General features: G+C 45.6%; 1 protein-coding gene across 4 annotated transcripts in view; it reads left to right on the top strand.

Annotated features, from left to right (window-relative positions):
• Positions 1–2,307: 2,307 nt before the first annotated feature.
• Positions 2,308–17,806, top strand: part of LOC131737809 (protein Jade-3-like) — a 16,890-nt gene continuing 1,391 nt past the window's right edge. The window contains exons 1-12 of one of the 4 annotated variants that reach the window (XM_059029457.1): positions 2,308–2,775; positions 6,825–6,893; positions 9,452–9,511; positions 11,567–11,649; positions 12,060–12,217; positions 13,009–13,205; positions 13,630–13,841; positions 14,112–14,279; positions 14,492–14,608; positions 15,199–15,642; positions 16,405–16,522; positions 17,748–17,806. The exon at positions 17,748–17,806 is cut by the window's right edge and continues 1,391 nt beyond it. In XM_059029457.1, the coding sequence (XP_058885440.1) occupies positions 9,463–9,511; positions 11,567–11,649; positions 12,060–12,217; positions 13,009–13,205; positions 13,630–13,841; positions 14,112–14,279; positions 14,492–14,608; positions 15,199–15,642; positions 16,405–16,522; positions 17,748–17,806 (1,605 nt within the window). In that variant the 5' untranslated portion in view covers positions 2,308–2,775; positions 6,825–6,893; positions 9,452–9,462. Of the gene's footprint in view, positions 2,776–2,903; positions 3,019–3,491; positions 3,565–6,824; positions 6,894–9,451; positions 9,512–11,566; positions 11,650–12,059; positions 12,218–13,008; positions 13,206–13,629; positions 13,842–14,111; positions 14,280–14,491; positions 14,609–15,198; positions 15,643–16,404; positions 16,523–17,747 lie in introns of those variants that run through there. The other 3 variants (XM_059029460.1, XM_059029458.1, XM_059029459.1) reach the window with 3 other exon arrangements.

The raw sequence follows: 17,806 nt of genomic DNA, 5'->3' as shown, positions 1-17,806 counted from the left end.
GTACAGATTACCATGTTGGCTCTAGTCAACACTGTCTGCTTTCAAAGAAGACCAAATGTGAGTCATATATAAACTGTGTGTACAACAATACTCCTAGATTTAGATATATTGATAATGAATTGGGTAATTAGGAAATAGGGAGGATCGCACAAGTCACAACTGGAAAAAGAAACCATCCGCACCAATACAATCAAACTAATCAATTAAACACTATTCTGTATTATTACAGGAACTAACATTATTGTATTATTGCAGGAACTAACATTGTATTATCACAGTACCATTATTGTATTATCACAGTAACTAACATTGTATTATTACAGTAACTACCATTATTGTATTATTACAGTAACTACCATTATTGTATTGTTCCATTGCTTACTTTACTATTCTTATACATGTGCAGGGCCATATTTGCAAAACATTTTTATACTCCAGTCTTTAAATGAACTCCTATTCATTGAAAGAGGTAAAACACCTGTTCATTTTACAAAACCAAGTCCAAACAGCTAAGTAATATATTCCAAGTTCTCTGAAGCACCCTCGAGGGCTCTTGCTTTTCATTTTGCAACATTAACATTATTATTATTATTATTATTATTTATTTCTTAGCAGACGCCCTTATCCAGGGCGACTTACAATTGTTACAAGATATCACATTATTTTTTACATTCAATTACATTATTTTTTACACATTATTTTTTTACATACAATTACCCATTTATACAGCTGGGTTTTTACTGGAGCAATCTGGGTAAAGTACCTTGCTCAAGGGTACAGCAGCAGTGTCCTCCACCGGGGATTGAACCCACGACCCTCCGGTCAAGAGTCCAGAGCCCTAACCACTACTCCACACTGCTAACATGAGCTTACAATTACATCTCACCTGAAAGACGGAGCACAAGGAGGTAAGTGACTTGCTCAGGGTCACACAATGAGTCAGTGGCTGAGGAGGGATTTGAACCAGGGACCTCCTAGTTACAAGCCCTTTTCTTTAACCACTGGACCACACAGCCTCCACAGTGGGTGATTAAGGGCAGCTTGAGCGCACTACCCCTGGGATATTGCCCTCTTTTGTGCCCTGCAGCCAGAGAGTGCTTCACTATCCACTCAGGGGGAAGGGAAGACGATCACTGGAAAACCAGGATCGGGATATGTAGGGGTCCCAAGCTTCATCAACTGGAATGCTGCTCCAGACTATTTGCGGATGGACAATGATTGGACAACAATTAATCTGACCTAAATGATTCAAATGACATTTCAAACATAAAGAAACAAACAAACACAAAAAAAACAAAGAAAGAAAACAATAGCCTTGGTTAATTTCAAAAGACTTTGCAACTTGAATGAAGAGCCCATCACTGAATGGAGTGCAGGTACAGTCAAAGCATATGCTGATGATGACAGACTGGAGCTGTTTACATCACACAAACACTGATGAAGAGCCCATCACTGAACGGAGTGCATGTACAGTCAAAGCATATGCTGATGATGACAGACTGGAGCTGTTTACATCACACAAACACTGATGAAGAGCCCATCACTGAACGGAGTGCATGTACAGTCAAAGCATATGCTGATGATGACAGACTGGAGCTGTTTACATCACACAAACACTGATGAAGAGCCCATCACTGAACGGAGTGCAGGTACAGTCAAAGCATATGCTGATGATGACAGACTGGAGCTGTTTGCATCACACAAACACTGATGAAGAGCCCATCACTGAACGGAGTGCAGGTACAGTCAAAGCATATGCTGATGATGACAGACTGGAGCTGTTTACATCACACAAACACTGATGAAGAGCCCATCACTGAACGGAGTGCATGTACAGTCAAAGCATATGCTGATGATGACAGACTGGAGCTGTTTACATCACACAAACACTGATGAAGAGCCCATCACTGAACGGAGTGCAGGTACAGTCAAAGCATATGCTGATGATGACAGACTGGAGCTGTTTACATCACGCAAACACTGATCTTACATAGAGGCTTTATTTCACGGGTTGTGAAGTGGCTGTCGCAGGTCGGCGGGTCACTTGGGAGTTCTGGATATGGAATTAAACATTCCCCCAAATTTTCAAATAATAGTTTTACATTTTGTATTTGAGAAGCGTAGTAGGCTACATTAAAACACAATACAATATTAAAATATCACAATTATTGTACTAGACATTGTTTGGTTCCCTTAAACAAACCTTGACACGTATAACCTGCTGCTGCTGCGGGCAGCTGCATAATAAGCATGTCTGTTTAGTTTACACAGTGCAGCGTAACATGAAGAGGGCTGTGTGGCTGCAGTCAATGCAAATAGCGACTCGATACTTGAGGGAATTAATTCACCGGCCATGTGCACATACAGTACCGCTTAACTGTGCCACAGCGGTTTATAGTGACAGAAATTAAACACAGCACTTAACTTGAAAACTTAATAGCCATACACAACGATGCAGTTATTATAACAGTCGAAAAAAAACAGACATGTTTGGTGGGGTGGCTTTAAATAAAGTTTGTTTAAAAAATTCTTTTCTATGGTTTGTGGCAGGCAGAAGCTGAGCCGAGGGAGAGGGAGGAGAAGGCGGAGTCTAGGGCCCTGCGGTGCGGATACACAATAGCGCTGTTGTGCTGCTGCCGAGTGGAGGGGAAATGGAGAGAGTGGAATGAAAGGAAAAACTAAGAAAGGAAAAGAAGACGCGATTGATCCCTGCGGCTGTCTCGTCGCTGAGAAGCAGCAGCGCAAGGTCCCCACGCTGATCTCATTCTGAGAAAGGTAAGGAAGGACGCTGCATTATTAATATATTGCTCTCTCTCTCTCTGTGTGTCTGCCATGCCGGGGCTGGCCCCGAATGGGTTGATATAGGCAAGGGCCTCATTCCTCCTGGCTGCATGGCCTCTATCTTCTCTTTTCAACGGGGATCTGGGTGCACAGGAAATACAAAATAGTGAACGAGTGTTTGAGGGCATGCCTGCACAGCGGCCCCGTTTGACTGGCTGTTGCGGTATATCGGTGGTGGTACGTGGTTAATATTGGCCGGTGCTTGAGAAAGTGTTGTTAGGACGAGCGTGGTAGTGGCGGTGGCGCCCTTGTTTGATTTCACTTCTTGTGCTGTTGTGTATTCATAATGCAGCAAGGCTAGTTTGGCGGCAAGGCCACTCAGAATCGCCAGAGAAAGAGGAAGACGCTATAATGAACGGACTCGACCAGTCCTTTTGATTATTATTATTATTATTATTATTATTATTATTATATCCCCGCTGCTATCATCAGTCTGGCTGTTGCTGATGGAGCACGCATCTAAGGTAGAACTTGTTAAAGCCCACAATGTATAGTTAAGCAAGGTGGTCTGACTTGTAATATAACAAATTAGTTTGCCTGTGCGCATGCTCACTCGTTTGGAAATCGACATACACTTTTGTTTACTTTTTTTGTCATAAATTATTTTAAACTGAAAAAATAAACACCACATCGAGCACCAACAGCATGGAAGCAATGTTCACGGCGCAAATCTAATTAGCACTACACAAGCTGTACGTCAGAGGCGTCCCTTTAAATGCAGCGGTACGTTTTTATTTGGGTTGGAAAAAAGAACGGGGATACAAATAAATAAATAGGGTGCTTGTGTGTCTGCGACAGTCATAAACACGGGGTTTGCTGGTGTTGTGTTGTCTTTGTTCTGAACATATCCGGACATGTGGGGTTTGTCACAGGTCGTGAACCGGAGTCATTAGGAGTTTAGTGTGCAGGGCTGGGTACGGTAGCGCAACAGCAAAGCCAACGCTGATGAGTGGCAGTGTTCAGTACAACAAACAAAACGTCTCGTTCACGGTTTTTATTTAGTTAAAAAAAAATAAAGCAATTAGAATTATGATTGTTATTTTTTTTGTTTATATAAAAAATAGTTATTTTACTTTTGTAAAAAATTAAACACTCTTCAAGGTTTACTAGGAGCTTGATGAGCTAGGTAACAAGCACTGGTTTATTTATTTAAACAGGAATTGCAATGGGAGTCTCACTTCCATCACTGTACTTAACTGAAGGTAGTTCTGAAACCCAGGATCGGGTGCAGGGATAGTGCAAGTTTCAAGCCCTGATAAACCAAAAAAATGTGTTTTTGATTTAAATCCGATTTTTGATTTAAATCGATTTTTTAAATTTATTTTTTTAAATTATGTATTTTTTGTAGTAAGGTAGTTGTAGCTCTACAGTAAACTGTAAATTTAAGAATGTTGGAAATGGTGGTTTATGAATAGTTTACATACCAAACTAAATTACTCCAATCTTAAATGAATACAGAAATAAAACAAATTATTTATCATTGTGGTATCTTCTAAATGTGAACTACAATATGTGAACTACAAGAATTTAGCAATGGAGTATGTCAGAGAAAAATCCCCCTCACTCATCCCAGTCATTCTTTTCTTTGTTTGATTTCCTCTTTGTGTCAGTCCAAACACACGCAGTTGTTGCTTAGGACTGCTCTGGTTTTTATAGTGTATTCAGTTGTTAAAGTTCCTGATTGCACCACTAAATAAACCTGGTTTCAGCGCTTCTTAACACAGAGCTCAATTGTCTATATGGGACCCCATTGCACTGTCATCAGAATCGCTTCTGCGAATATGTTAATGATGGGGCAGGCTCTCTAACAGGGCAAGACATGTCTTCAGAATACCTTTTCAGTGCAGTATTTTTGTGCTTGCATTTGCGCTGTGATCAGAATACAGCCCTAAGAGTTTTAGTTTATAGACAGTAAGAGTTTAAGATGTTTGTGTTAATAAGGGTTTTTAAAACATACTTTTCATGTATTTTCCTTGAGAAACTATATAAGATAGGTAGTAAATCAGCCAAACCTGCACTGTGAACGACGTCGCTGGGGGTGTGTGTTGTCGCTGTGAACGACGTTGCTGGGTGTGCTTCCTTGTGTGTCCAGTTTCCTCCCAGCTTCCTTAGCAACCCCTCTGAGGTTCTGCATTGATTGGCTGCTTTTCAGAGGTGCTGTGAATCCCTGCACAGAGAAGGTGGAGTCCTGTATTGCTCTGTGCAGTGTGCTGGCTGTAAATCCCTGAACAGAGGAGGTGGAGTCCTCTATTGCTCTGTGCAGCGTGCTGGCTGTGAATCCCTGAACAGAGGAGGAGGAGTCCTCTATAGCTCTGTGCAGCGTGCTGACTGTGAATCCCTGAACAGAGGAGGAGGAGGAGGAGTCCTCTATTGCTCTGTGCAGCGTGCTGACTGTGAATCCCTGCACAGAGGAGGGGGAGGAGGAGTCCTCTATTGCTCTGTGCAGTGTGCTGGCTGTGAATCCCTGAACAGAGGAGGAGGAGTCCTCTATTGCTCTGTGCAGGTGCTGGCTGTGAATCCCTGAACAGAGGAGGAGGAGTCCTCTATTGCTCTGTGCAGCGTGCTGGCTGTGAATCCCTGAACAGAGGAGGTGGAGTCCTCTATTGCTCTGTGCAGCGTGCTGACTGTGAATCCCTGCACAGAGGAGGAGGAGGAGGAGTCCTCTATTGCCCTGTGCAGTGTGCTGACTGTGAATCCCTGAACAGAGGAGGAGGAGTCCTCTATTGCTCTGTGCAGCGTGCTGACTGTGAATCCCTGAACAGAGGAGGAGGAGGAGGAGGAGTCCTCTATTGCTCTGTGCAGTGTGCTGGCTGTGAATCCCTGAACAGAGGAGGAGGAGGAGGAGGAGGAGGAGTCCTCTATTGCTCTGTGCAGTGTGCTGGCTGTGAATCCCTGCACAGAGGAGGTGGAGTCCTCTATTGCTCTGTGCAGCGTGCTGACTGTGAATCCCTGAACAGAGGAGGAGGAGTCCTCTATTGCTCTGTGCAGCGTGCTGACTGTGAATCCCTGAACAGAGGAGGAGGAGGCCTCTATTGCTCTGTGCAGTGTGCTGACTGTGAATCCCTGAACAGAGGAGGAGGAGGCCTCTATTGCTCTGTGCAGCGTGCTGGCTGGCTGGCTGGCTGTGAATGCTTTGCTCGATGGCCTAATCCGAGCCTCTGCAGGAGGTCCCGTTTTGCTGTAAAGCAGATGCTTGCAGGGTGTGTATTTAGTGACCGACACAGAGAAATGTAGTTGCTATAGAAAGCAATTGTACTACTTCCCCAGAGCAGTATTAATATTATGGACTGTTTTGAATCGAGTCACGTTTTTGACTAAGTCAACAGAGCTCCAAGTTGTTTCCAGTAAACCCTGATAAAAACGGAAGCTTTTATATTGAGTGAAGTTGTGTTGCTTGAATGCGTACCTTATGTTTGTGGTACATTGTGTTTGCCTGTTTGTTTTTCATACTGTATATTGCCAGTGTCCAGCAGACCTGAGATTAATTATAATTACAAACACAGCAGAAGTGTTTGCTGAAATTGAAATTACAGTGCCATTATGTTCAATTACAGTTAGTTACAATTATCTGCAGTAATTAGTTATGATTACAATTACACAAAAAAGTAACAAACGACACACATGAACATGTTTCCTGTGTTCTAAATAACCAGCAGTAACTACAGGCACAAATACACACACTTACTATACAATTTACATTGTTTCTCAAACTACAGTCACCAGAAAGGGTTCAATACAGCAGTAATGATCGAATGACAAGTAATTGCCTAACTGATCCGTAGTCAGTTGCACTGGAACAGCAGTTAACTCAGAACTGCACAGTTGCAATTAACCCCAGGTCCGGTTGCCATTCTTCTGAGCTGTCATCAAAGTTTGCGTCTGTGTTGCTGGTGACCCGTCTGTGTTGCTGGTGACCCGTCTGGGTTGTTGGTGACCCGTCTGTGTTGTGACTGACTCGTCTGGGTTGTGTGCTGTTCTTGCAGGGATGTGAGGAGAGCATTGCAGACTCGCCAGGACAATACACTAGTGTGCACAAGACCTTGGGATTTATGGTGAGTATCTTGAGCCACATGCGGTAATTAAAGGGGAGAGGGAGGGGATGGACACTGACTGCTTTCCTTCTTAAAATGTTTGAAATAAACTCAGGGGTATTCAAACTTGTGGAGACACAGAGGCTGTGAGGATATAAAAAACTGTATCACATTCTGATTAAACGGTGTGTGATGTGGTACGCCCTGTCACATTGTGGTTAAACTGTGTGTGATGTGGTGCGCACTGTCGCATTGTGATTAAACTGTGTGTGATGTGGTACGCCCTGTCACATTCTGATTAAACGGTGTGTGATGTGGTACGCCCTGTCGCATTGTGATTAAACTGTGTGTGATGTGGTACGCCCTGTCGCATTGTGATTAAACTGTGTGTGATGTGGTACGCCCTGTCGCATTGTGATTAAACTGTGTGTGATGTGGTACGCCCTGTCACATTGTGGTTAAACTGTGTGTGATGTGGTGCACCCTGTCGCATTCTGATTAAACGGTGTGTGATGTGGTGCGCCCTGTCGCATTGTGATTAAACTGTGTGTGATATGGTACGCCCTGTCGCATTGTGATTAAACTGTGTGTGATGTGGTGCGCCCTGTCGCATTGTGATTAAACTGTGTGTGATGTGGTGCGCCCTGTCGCATTGTGATTAAACTGTGTGTGATGTGGTACGCCCTGTCGCATTGTGATTAAACTGTGTGTGATGTGGTACGCCCTGTCGCATTGTGATTAAACTGTGTGTGATGTGGTACGCCCTGTCGCATTGTGATTAAACTGTGTGTGATGTGGTGCGCCCTGTCGCATTGTGATTAAACTGTGTGTGATGTGGTACGCCCTGTCGCATTGTGATTAAACTGTGTGTGATGTGGTACGCCCTGTCGCATTGTGATTAAACTGTGTGTGATGTGGTACGCCCTGTCGCATTGTGATTAAACTGTGTGTGATGTGGTACGCCCTGTCGCATTGTGGTTAAACTGTGTGTGATGTGGTACGCCCTGTCGCATTGTGATTAAACTGTGTGTGATGTGGTACGCCCTGTCGCATTGTGATTAAACTGTGTGTGATGTGGTACGCCCTGTCGCATTGTGATTAAACTGTGTGTGATGTGGTGCGCCCTGTCGCATTGTGATTAAACTGTGTGTGATGTGGTACGCCCTGTCGCATTGTGATTAAACTGTGTGTGATGTGGTACGCCCTGTCGCATTGTGATTAAACTGTGTGTGATGTGGTGCGCCCTGTCGCATTGTGATTAAACTGTGTGTGATGTGGTGCGCCCTGTCGCATTGTGATTAAACTGTGTGTGATGTGGTGCGCCCTGTCGCATTGTGATTAAACTGTGTGTGATGTGGTACGCCCTGTCGCATTGTGATTAAACTGTGTGTGATGTGGTGCGCCCTGTCGCATTGTGATTAAACTGTGTGTGATGTGGTGCGCCCTGTCGCATTGTGATTAAACTGTGTGTGATATGGTACGCCCTGTCGCATTGTGATTAAACTGTGTGTGATGTGGTGCGCCCTGTCGCATTGTGATTAAACTGTGTGTGATATGGTACGCCCTGTCGCATTGTGATTAAACTGCGTGTGATGTGGTGCGCCCTGTCGCATTGTGATTAAACTGTGTGTGATGTGGTGCGCCCTGTCGCATTGTGATTAAACTGTGTGTGATATGGTGCACCCTGTCGCATTGTGATTAAACTGTGTGTGATGTGGTGCGCCCTGTCGCATTGTGATTAAACTGTGTGTGATGTGGTGCGCCCTGTCGCATTGTGATTAAACTGTGTGTGATGTGGTGCGCCCTGTCGCATTGTGATTAAACTGTGTGTGATGTGGTACGCCCTGTCGCATTGTGATTAAACTGTGTGTGATATGGTGCACCCTGTCGCACTGTGATTAAACTGCGTGTGATGTGGTGCGCCCTGTCGCATTGTGATTAAACTGTGTGTGATGTGGTACGCCCTGTCGCATTGTGATTAAACTGTGTGTGATGTGGTGCGCCCTGTCGCATTGTGATTAAACTGTGTGTGATATGGTGCACCCTGTCACATTGTGATTAAACTGTGTGTGATATGGTGCACCCTGTCGCACTGTGATTAAACTGCGTGTGATATGGTGCACCCTGTCACATTCCAATTAAAGGTGTAAGTTAGATTTTAGTTTGATTTGTTGGAGTGTTGATGTCATTATTATTATTATTATTATTATTATTATTATTATTATTATTATTATTTATAAAAATCCAATTTGATTACATTTGTTTTAGACTCTTAATTGTTCTATTTCTACAAACTTATTTTTTCAATTTTACAATTAAAACCAAATTTTGTATCTAATTTGTGTTTGATCAAATTCTGTGTTCGGCTGTTTAATTGTTAATTTTGTGTTTGTCTGTGTGTGTGTGTTTGAAGTGCTTTGGGATCCTTGTGATGAAAGGCACTATAGACATGTGAATTGTTTTTATTAAATGTGACCCTTTTTGCTGTGCAAGGAAGTGAGGAGGGGAGGACTGGTATTTTCAAACTTGTTGTTAATCATTGTATCTGATTTTAGTTTGTTCTTTTCTTTCTTGTTTAGGATACATCAGGATGAAACGCCACAGGCCTTCCAGTAGCAGTGACAGCTCTGACAATGAGAGTGAGTCCACAGCACCATGCATAGCACTGCTGTCTCCCCAGTGTGTAGAAATACAGCAGGGCTGTCCAGCCTGGTCCTGGAGACATGCAGTCCTGCAGCTTTTCTGGCAGTCTTTAAATCAGCAATCAGCAATGGGAAAAGGGGTTCCAGTGTTAACCAATTCATTGGTTCAGTTAGGTAACTGAGAACTCTGGCAGAATGAAAACCAGAAAACCCTGCGGCTCTCTGGGACCAGGGCTGGACACTCCTGAAATAGCGTCCTCACAATTCTGAAGCATTTCAAATAGGCAAAAGGGTTATATAATGCAAGTACAGTCACTTGCAAAGTACCGCAAGAGCGTATTTGCATGTCTCTGAAAACGACACTGTTGTGTTTTTATAGAACACATGATTAGGGGTGTAACGGTGTATCGACGAATAATGATAGATTTTTTTCAGGACATACCATATCGTAATAGAGGTATCTATCTTTTGTATTGTCATGTAGAACCAAAAGCACAATATAGCTTGTTGTAGTGCACCGGGTGGTCCTTGAATAAATAATATGTGTGTTTTATATACACACGCCCATCAGAACCATCACAAGTGTCGTGCTGTACATTGTATCGTAACTTGCATGTCAGTGTGTCGTCGACTTGCTCCAAACGTAAATGCAAACTAGTACACAAAACCTGCTTGTGAACTTATCAAGATGGCAGTGCTTCAGACACATCAAGGTTCACCAGACACAAGACCTTCTCAACGTGGCTGCCTGCAAAGCTGGCATACCAAGCTTCTGAACTACAGTATCACAGAGGAAACCATGCAGGAAAAAAAAAAATCTATCCAAATTGCTGCCCCCAGATTGGAACTCTCAGAAAGTGTGGCTTAGATGTAAAAGTGTCAGTAGCTGTGTATCAACCATAGCAGCTGTGAGGAAAATTGATCTTCTTCCAGGCATTTAATAAGGACTATGTGTACATGCAGTGCAGGGATCCTCGCCGACAGAAAGGGCAGGCAGCGCAGGGATCCTCGCCGGCAGAAAGGGCCGGCAGCGAAGGGATCCTCGCCGGCAGAAAAGGCAGGCAGCGCAGGGATCCTCGCCGGCAGAAAGGGCAGGCAGCGCAGGGATCCTCGCCGGCAGAAAGGGCAGGCAGCGCAGGGATCCTCGCCGGCAGAAAGGGCAGGCAGCGCAGGGATCCTCGCCGGCAGAAAGGGCAGGCAGCGCAGGGATCCTCGCCGGCAGAAAGGGCCGGCAGCGCAGGGATCCTCGCCGGCAGAAAGGGCCGGCAGCGCAGGGATCCTCGCCGGCAGAAAGGGCAGGCAGCGCAGGGATCCTCGCCGGCAGAAAGGGCAGGCAGCGCAGGGATCCTCGCCGGCAGAAAGGGCAGGCAGCGCAGGGATCCTCGCCGGCAGAAAGGGCAGGCAGCGCAGGGATCCTCGCCGGCAGAAAGGGCAGGCAGCGCAGGGATCCTCGCCGGCAGAAAGGGCCGGCAGCGCAGGGATCCTCGCTGGCAGAAAGGGCCGGCGGCGCAGGGATCCTCGCTAGCAGAAAGGCTGTGAGACCCTGATGGGCGTCCAGGAGGTGTCCAGGGTATTGCTGCTGTTCTGTAGGAATGCCTGACCATTAGGTACCCTGGGATCTACATGGAGATAAAAAGACCTTGACGCTGTTTTATGAACCCGGATTCCTGTGCCTTGATAAAACAGGTTATTAGATATTTCTTTTACTTTGAGGATATGCACATCAGCAGCTGAGACTCTAGCGGTATGCAGACGTGTCTAGCAGGATGTGGCATCTTCTTTGTGTGGGTTTTGGGCCAACGGTTCTAGAGCTCTGTGTGCAATATACAAACAGAGCAGCTGTTTTACTGAACTCTGCCTAGTAGATATACACCTCCCCCCATGTATCATTATGAGGGGAAGATTGGACTCCAGGGGCTCTATAGTATTGCCTACCAGAAATAAGTCAGTTGTCAGATTTTGTTCAGGGTGATGGTTGTCTAGCCTTTACCACATACAGCCACAGCTGTAAGTTCTACATTGACAAGTTCTCCTGTTTATTTTGGTTTGTAGGTCCCTCCACCTCGTTCTCCTCGTCCTACAAGTATGGGGGCAAAGTGGGCACCCCTGTCAGCCAGCCGAAGAAGCCTGCTGAGGTATGGGAGTAGACAAAGCCTGTTTCCAGAGAGCTCATTCTCGCTGCACGCCACACTGCTTCCACATTGGGTGTGCTGTAAGAACGGAAAGACAAAACCTGTATCAAAATAACAGCGGGCATATGGCAGCTTGACTCCCTACAGTATACCAAGTAGGGTGTTGCTGGATTTGAGTCCTGAAATGGGCGGGGCTGAACCAGAAATGGGCGGGGGCAACCAGATAAAAAATAGGCCTGAAACAGGAGCAGACAGAAAGACGAAGGAGACTACGTTATTGATCAGAAATGTTACGCACAGCTTTCGTATTGTCCCCCCCCCTTTCAATCCTGCATACCACCCCCCCCTCTTACCAAGCATCCTTTTAACAGAGCAGTTAAACACAAAGTGAACTCCTGCTTTTGTTCCTCCAGGTGTTCAGAAAAGACCTGATCAGTGCCATGAAGCTGCCGGACTCACACCACATTAACCCTGAGGAGTACTACCTCCTGGCTGACACATGGAAGCAGGAGTGGGAGAAGGGGGTGCAGGTCCCAGCCAGCCCCGACTCCCTCCTGCAGCCTTCCCTCAGGCAGGTCCCTGTCCCGCGCTCTGCGCCTCAAAGGCAGTGTCTGCTATCAAGTGGTTCTTTATTCTTTCTGAATCCCAGGCTAATAAAACGTTTGAGCTCCTGCTGTGTTCTATTAAAAATGTTTGTTAAAAGCAAGCACACAACATCAATCCATAAAGTTTTACACTAATTGTATGATGAGACCTCATCATTGGGACTGAAAAGGCCTCATCTGTACAAATGTAAGCAGGTTATTCCCTTATGAGCCCTTTGTGTTTGTCTGTCAGTCTGTTTGTCTGTATATCGCACTTCAATTAAAGCTCTATCTGGAGAACCACTTATCCAGACGTTTTATCTTTTTTTTTTTTGTTGCACAAATCATTGCTGGTATCCGAGTCTGGCGGTAGACAGAGGCTGTTTTTACATTCATATATATATATATATATATATATATATATATATATAGTGCATGTCATTCATGTCGAATTGTAACGTTGTTAACTGGGAGTGGGGTTCTAGCTGAATTGTAATGTTGTTGTTAACTGGGAGTGGGGTTCTAGCTGAATTGTAATGTTGTTGTTAACTGGGAGTGGGGTTCTAGCTGAATTGTAATGTTGTTAACTGGGAGTGGGGTTCTAGCTGAATTGTAATGTTGTTGTTAACTGGGAGTGGGGTTCTAGCTGAATTGTAACGTTGTTGTTAACTGGGAGTGGGGTTCTAGCTGTATTGTAACGTTGTTGTTAACTGGGAGTGGGGTTCTAGCTCAAGTGTACCGTTGTTATTAACTGGGAGTGTCGCTCGGCTGCTTGCAGGGTCATCGCAGAGAAGCCGAAGGAGAGCCTGTTTGTTCGGCAGCGGAAGTACATCCAGTGCTCCAGCCAGGAGCCCGTGGAGGCTGGCTATGTGAACATCGTGGAGCTGGCCGAGTCCATGTGCCGCTATGACCTGGACGACATGGACCTCTTCTGGCTGCAGGAGCTCAACGCTGAGCTGGAGGAGCTGGGTGAGGGTGAGGGAGTGTGACGCTTGCTGAAAGTTGCTAGGAAATGTACATTGTTTTCCCTTATTCATGTATGGCAATGTAAGGTCAAGCTTGCCGGGGGAGCTTGTAACTGCAGTATAATTTAAATGGTCTGTTCTTTTGTCATGCATCTTAAAATAAACTTGTTTTTATTCCAATTTTGAGGTTCGTTGTCTGCATGGCTACCAAGATATTTTCAACGGGTACAAAGAATTAAACAGACAGTATAGTATGCAAGTGTTCTGTTTTATTAGGAAGAAGCGCTCTGCTTCTTACCGACATAAAATGCCCCGAATTCCTTGAGCAACCGTTGCATGGTTTATTTAAAGTCTTGGTTTTGCTGTCCTGCGGAAAAACGCCCAAGAACTAAACGAGAGGCGTGACTTGGAGGCTGTTTGTTCCTCCCCGGCAGGCTGCAGTCTGCTGGATGAGTTCACCATGGAGAAGGCCATGGAGGCTCTGGAGAAGCAGTGCCATGAGAGCATGAACCACGCCATCGAGACTGAGGAGGGGCTGGGCATCGAGTATGACGAGGACGTCATCTGCGATGTGTGCCGCTCCCCCGACAGCGAGGAGGGCAATGACATGGTCTTCTGTGACCAGTGCAACATCTGCGTGCATCAGGTGGGCTGAGTGGGGAAGACACGCAGGACTCTGCAAGGATGGAAACTACTGGGGTTGGGATTCAAAAATGGTTAACTATGGGCATTAAAGCAAAAACAAAACGTTATTTATGCTTGTCTGGGACCGCCTACTTTGTTCTCATACCTACATCAAAGTAAATGCTCCATGAAACTGGCCCTTGGTGTCTGTTAGCCGCACCTCCAGATTTTGACTGGGGATTCCAAGTCCCTGCAGATGTGTTCATGTCCCTGCCTGTCTCGTCTGCTGCAGGCATGCTACGGGATCCTGAAGGTACCGCATGGCAGCTGGCTGTGCCGGACCTGCGTGCTGGCGATCCACCCGCAGTGTGTGCTGTGCCCGCAGAGGGGAGGCGCCATGAAGGCAACGCGGGCCGGGACTAAGTGGGCCCATGTCAGCTGTGCCCTGTGGATTCCGGAGGTAATGTCAAAGGACTTTGCACACCTCAGTTTATTTAAATATGTGTTGGGAAGTCGCACACATTGGCTGTTAACAGAAAACTGGTTGTGGAATAGAAGGGGAAACTGTGAACATTTTTATCAGTTTTTACAAAGCAAGCCATACTGTGCATGGTTCTTTTCGGAAGGTATCCTGTGCTGCGATTGCTAATGTACCTCTGCCCCTGTTTGTAGGTCAGCATTGCTTGTCCAGAGAGAATGGAGCCAATCACCAAGGTGTCTCACATCCCACCCAGTCGCTGGGCACTGGTCTGCAGTCTGTGCAAACTCAAGACGGGTGCTTGTATTCAGGTACAATCAATCCATGGCTATCATACACTTGTCACATGCATTCAGGAGTTTGCATAGGGTATCCTCTCATTGTGTCTTCTGATTACCTGCTGCAGGAGGCTTCAGACTGTCGTCCTCTGGGTTTGACACTAGCTCATGTCACAAGTTAAAAGTACAGCCCACTGTAGTGCTACATCTACACTTTCAAGAACACTCCATGAAAAAATTGAGAAACTTCTTCAGTAGACTAATGTTTCAGCTGTTTTGAAATCTGTTGCTAAATCGAATACGAGACTAGGTCTGAAACTGAACTCTGAAGTAGGAATTCTCATTGACAGACTGCACTCGAGTAGGAATTCTCATTGTCAGAGGGCACTCTGGAGTAGGAATTCTCATTGACAGACTGCACTCTGGAGTAGGAATTCTCATTGTCAGAGGGCACTCTGGAGTAGGAATTCTCATTGACAGACTGCACTCTGGAGTAGGAATTCTCATTGTCAGAGGGCACTCTGGAGTAGGAATTCTCATTGACAGACTGCACTCTGGAGTAGGAATTCTCATTGTCAGAGGGCACTCTGGAGCAGGAATTCTCATTGTCTCCCTCTCTACAGTGCTCAGTGAAGAGCTGCATCACAGCCTTCCACGTGACCTGCGCGTTCCAGCACAGCTTGGAGATGAAGACCATCCTGGACGAGGGGGACGAGGTCAAGTTCAAGTCGTACTGCCTGAAGCACAGCAAGCCCACGGCAGGGGAGCCCCGGCCCAAGCCTGCCACAGAGACCGAGAAGACCAGCCTGCGGGCCCAGAAGCTGCTGGCGCTGGAGGAGCAGTTCTACACCCTGGTGCGCTCCGAGGACCTGGCCTGCCAGCTGGGACTGCCCGAGCACGTCCTGGACTTCGTTTACCAGTACTGGAAACTGAAGCGCAAGAGCAACTTCAACAAGGCTCTGCTGCCACCCAAGGAAGGGGAGGAGAATGTGTTGCTGCAGCCCAGGGAGGACAGCATCCACACCCGCATGAGGATGTTCATGCACCTGCGCCAGGACCTGGAGAGGGTACCTTCCACTGTCTCAGGGCTGCTAACAAACTACACAGACACATTCTCTATCGGGTTACAAAGTTTGCCTTGCAGGAAATATGTACAGTGAATAGCTGGAGTACTCTTGCTTGCAATGATATTATTTCTTGGTATTTTGTTAATATTGATTTTAGGCACATTTGTGCTCTTTTTCAGGTAATTCTTACTTTTACATCTGTTTCTTAATGTGAGCCCTGTTTTTAAATAACTTCATTCTTTATTATTATTATTATTATTATTTATTTCTTAGCAGACGCCCTTATCCAGGGCGACTTACAATTGTTACAAGATATCACATTATACATTATTTCACATTATACAGATATCACATTATTTTACATACAATTACCCATTTATACAGTTGGGTTTTTACTGGAGCAATCTAGGTAAAGTACCTTGCTCAAGGTTATAACAGCAGTGTCCCCCACTGGGGATTGAACCCACAACCCTCCGGTCAAGAGTCCAGAGCCCTAACCACTACTCCACACATTCTTCAGTATGTTTCGCATTATAAGATGTGATGATGCTGTTTAAAGATGGAGCTCATATTAAAAAAAATGGATAGGATTTGAAATGGAAATAACAATGCAGCAATAGACCAGTTCATTTCTGCAAATATGGTAGTTTGTTTTATTTTTTTGGATGTCGCTCGTAGACAGAATTGACATATTTTAGTCTGTTTTCCCCCCTTAAAGCTTTCTTTTGTTTGATTTCTTTTGTTCCTTCTGTGTCACCGCAGGTAAGAAACTTGTGCTACATGGTGAGCAGAAGAGAGAAGCTGAAACTGTCTCAAAGCAAAGCGCAAGAGCAGATCTTCAACCTCCAGGTGCAGCTCGTCAACCAGGAACTCACTGCAGGTAGTCTGGGTTTACCTGCTACACCGGGGTCTGTACTGTAGAGAATAACCAGGAACTCACTGAAGGTAGTCTGGGTTTACCTGCTACACCGGGGTCTGTACTGTAGAGAATAACCAGGAACTCACTGAAGGTAGTCTGGGTTTACCTGCTACACCGGGGTCTGTACTGTAGAGAATAACCAGGAACTCACTGAAGGTAGTCTGGGTTTACCTGCTACACCTGGGTCTGTACTGTACAGAATAACCAGGAACTCACTGCAGGTAGTCTGGGTTTACCTGCTACACCTGGGTCTGTACTGTAGAGAATAACCAGGAACTCACTGAAGGTAGTCTGGGTTTACCTGCTACACCTGGGTCTGTACTGTAGAGAATAACCAGGAACTCACTGCAGGTAGTCTGGGTTTACCTGCTACACCTGGGTCTGTACTGTAGAGAATAACCAGGAACTCGCTGTCTTGCTTGACCTGTAGCTCCATACCCCCAGGTTGCCCACTCTGCTGTACAGTGCTTACACAGTAGTTTGTAGAGGGGGTATCCCTCCAGTTACTCAGTAAATGTCATGTAGTAAAGAAGCGATGCGTGGAGAAAGCAGGCTTTGCTCGTGTCTTGGCGAGGGAGTGTCTCTTACATGATTTAATTAGGAAGAAATACTTTTTCTAGTATGAGATGTTCCACTTCTAATGCAGAATGGTTTTGCAAGCTTCAATAATAGAAAGCTAAATATTTCATATAGGCTCAAGCAAGCCTGCAGTGTTTCAAGACCCTTTCCTGAGGTTGTGCTTGACCTGCAGTGTGTGTCAATGGGTCCATACAGTATTCAGACAGGACCTACCCCTGAGGCAAGGGACCTAGCCAGCGAGGCAGCTGCCCGGAGAGTTTTCTACACAGCTTTCTGTAGTATAAGCTTGTTGTTGACTCCTGCCATGAAAGCAGGGCTCTGTGCTCTGAGGTAACTTTGCACTTCTGCAATAACATATTACATTTGGCAACAGACTCTGCTAAAAAATGTCACGCACCAGTGAAGATTTTTGGTTCCTGAAGTTCCTGAAGTTGCAAAATAACCCAGACTCAATTTGTTTCTGATTTACCTTGTACTGCACATACTCTGCTAGAAGTAAGTCTTGTCTTTTTCCCCCCAATATAATTCTATTGTCTGAATTGTGGTGGTTGTTGTTTTTGGACAAGGTGCGGACTGACTGAGGTGTCTGTGTTGTCTCTCTCCTCAGGGCTTCCCCTGTCAGGCCCGCTGGAAAGTGTGCTGTTCAGGGCCCCTCCTCGGATAACC

This window comes from Acipenser ruthenus, chromosome 8, assembly GCF_902713425.1.
Source record: "Acipenser ruthenus chromosome 8, fAciRut3.2 maternal haplotype, whole genome shotgun sequence".
NCBI classification, from domain to species: Eukaryota; Metazoa; Chordata; class Actinopteri; order Acipenseriformes; family Acipenseridae; genus Acipenser; species Acipenser ruthenus.
This window is presented reverse-complemented; position numbering and strand designations above follow the sequence as displayed.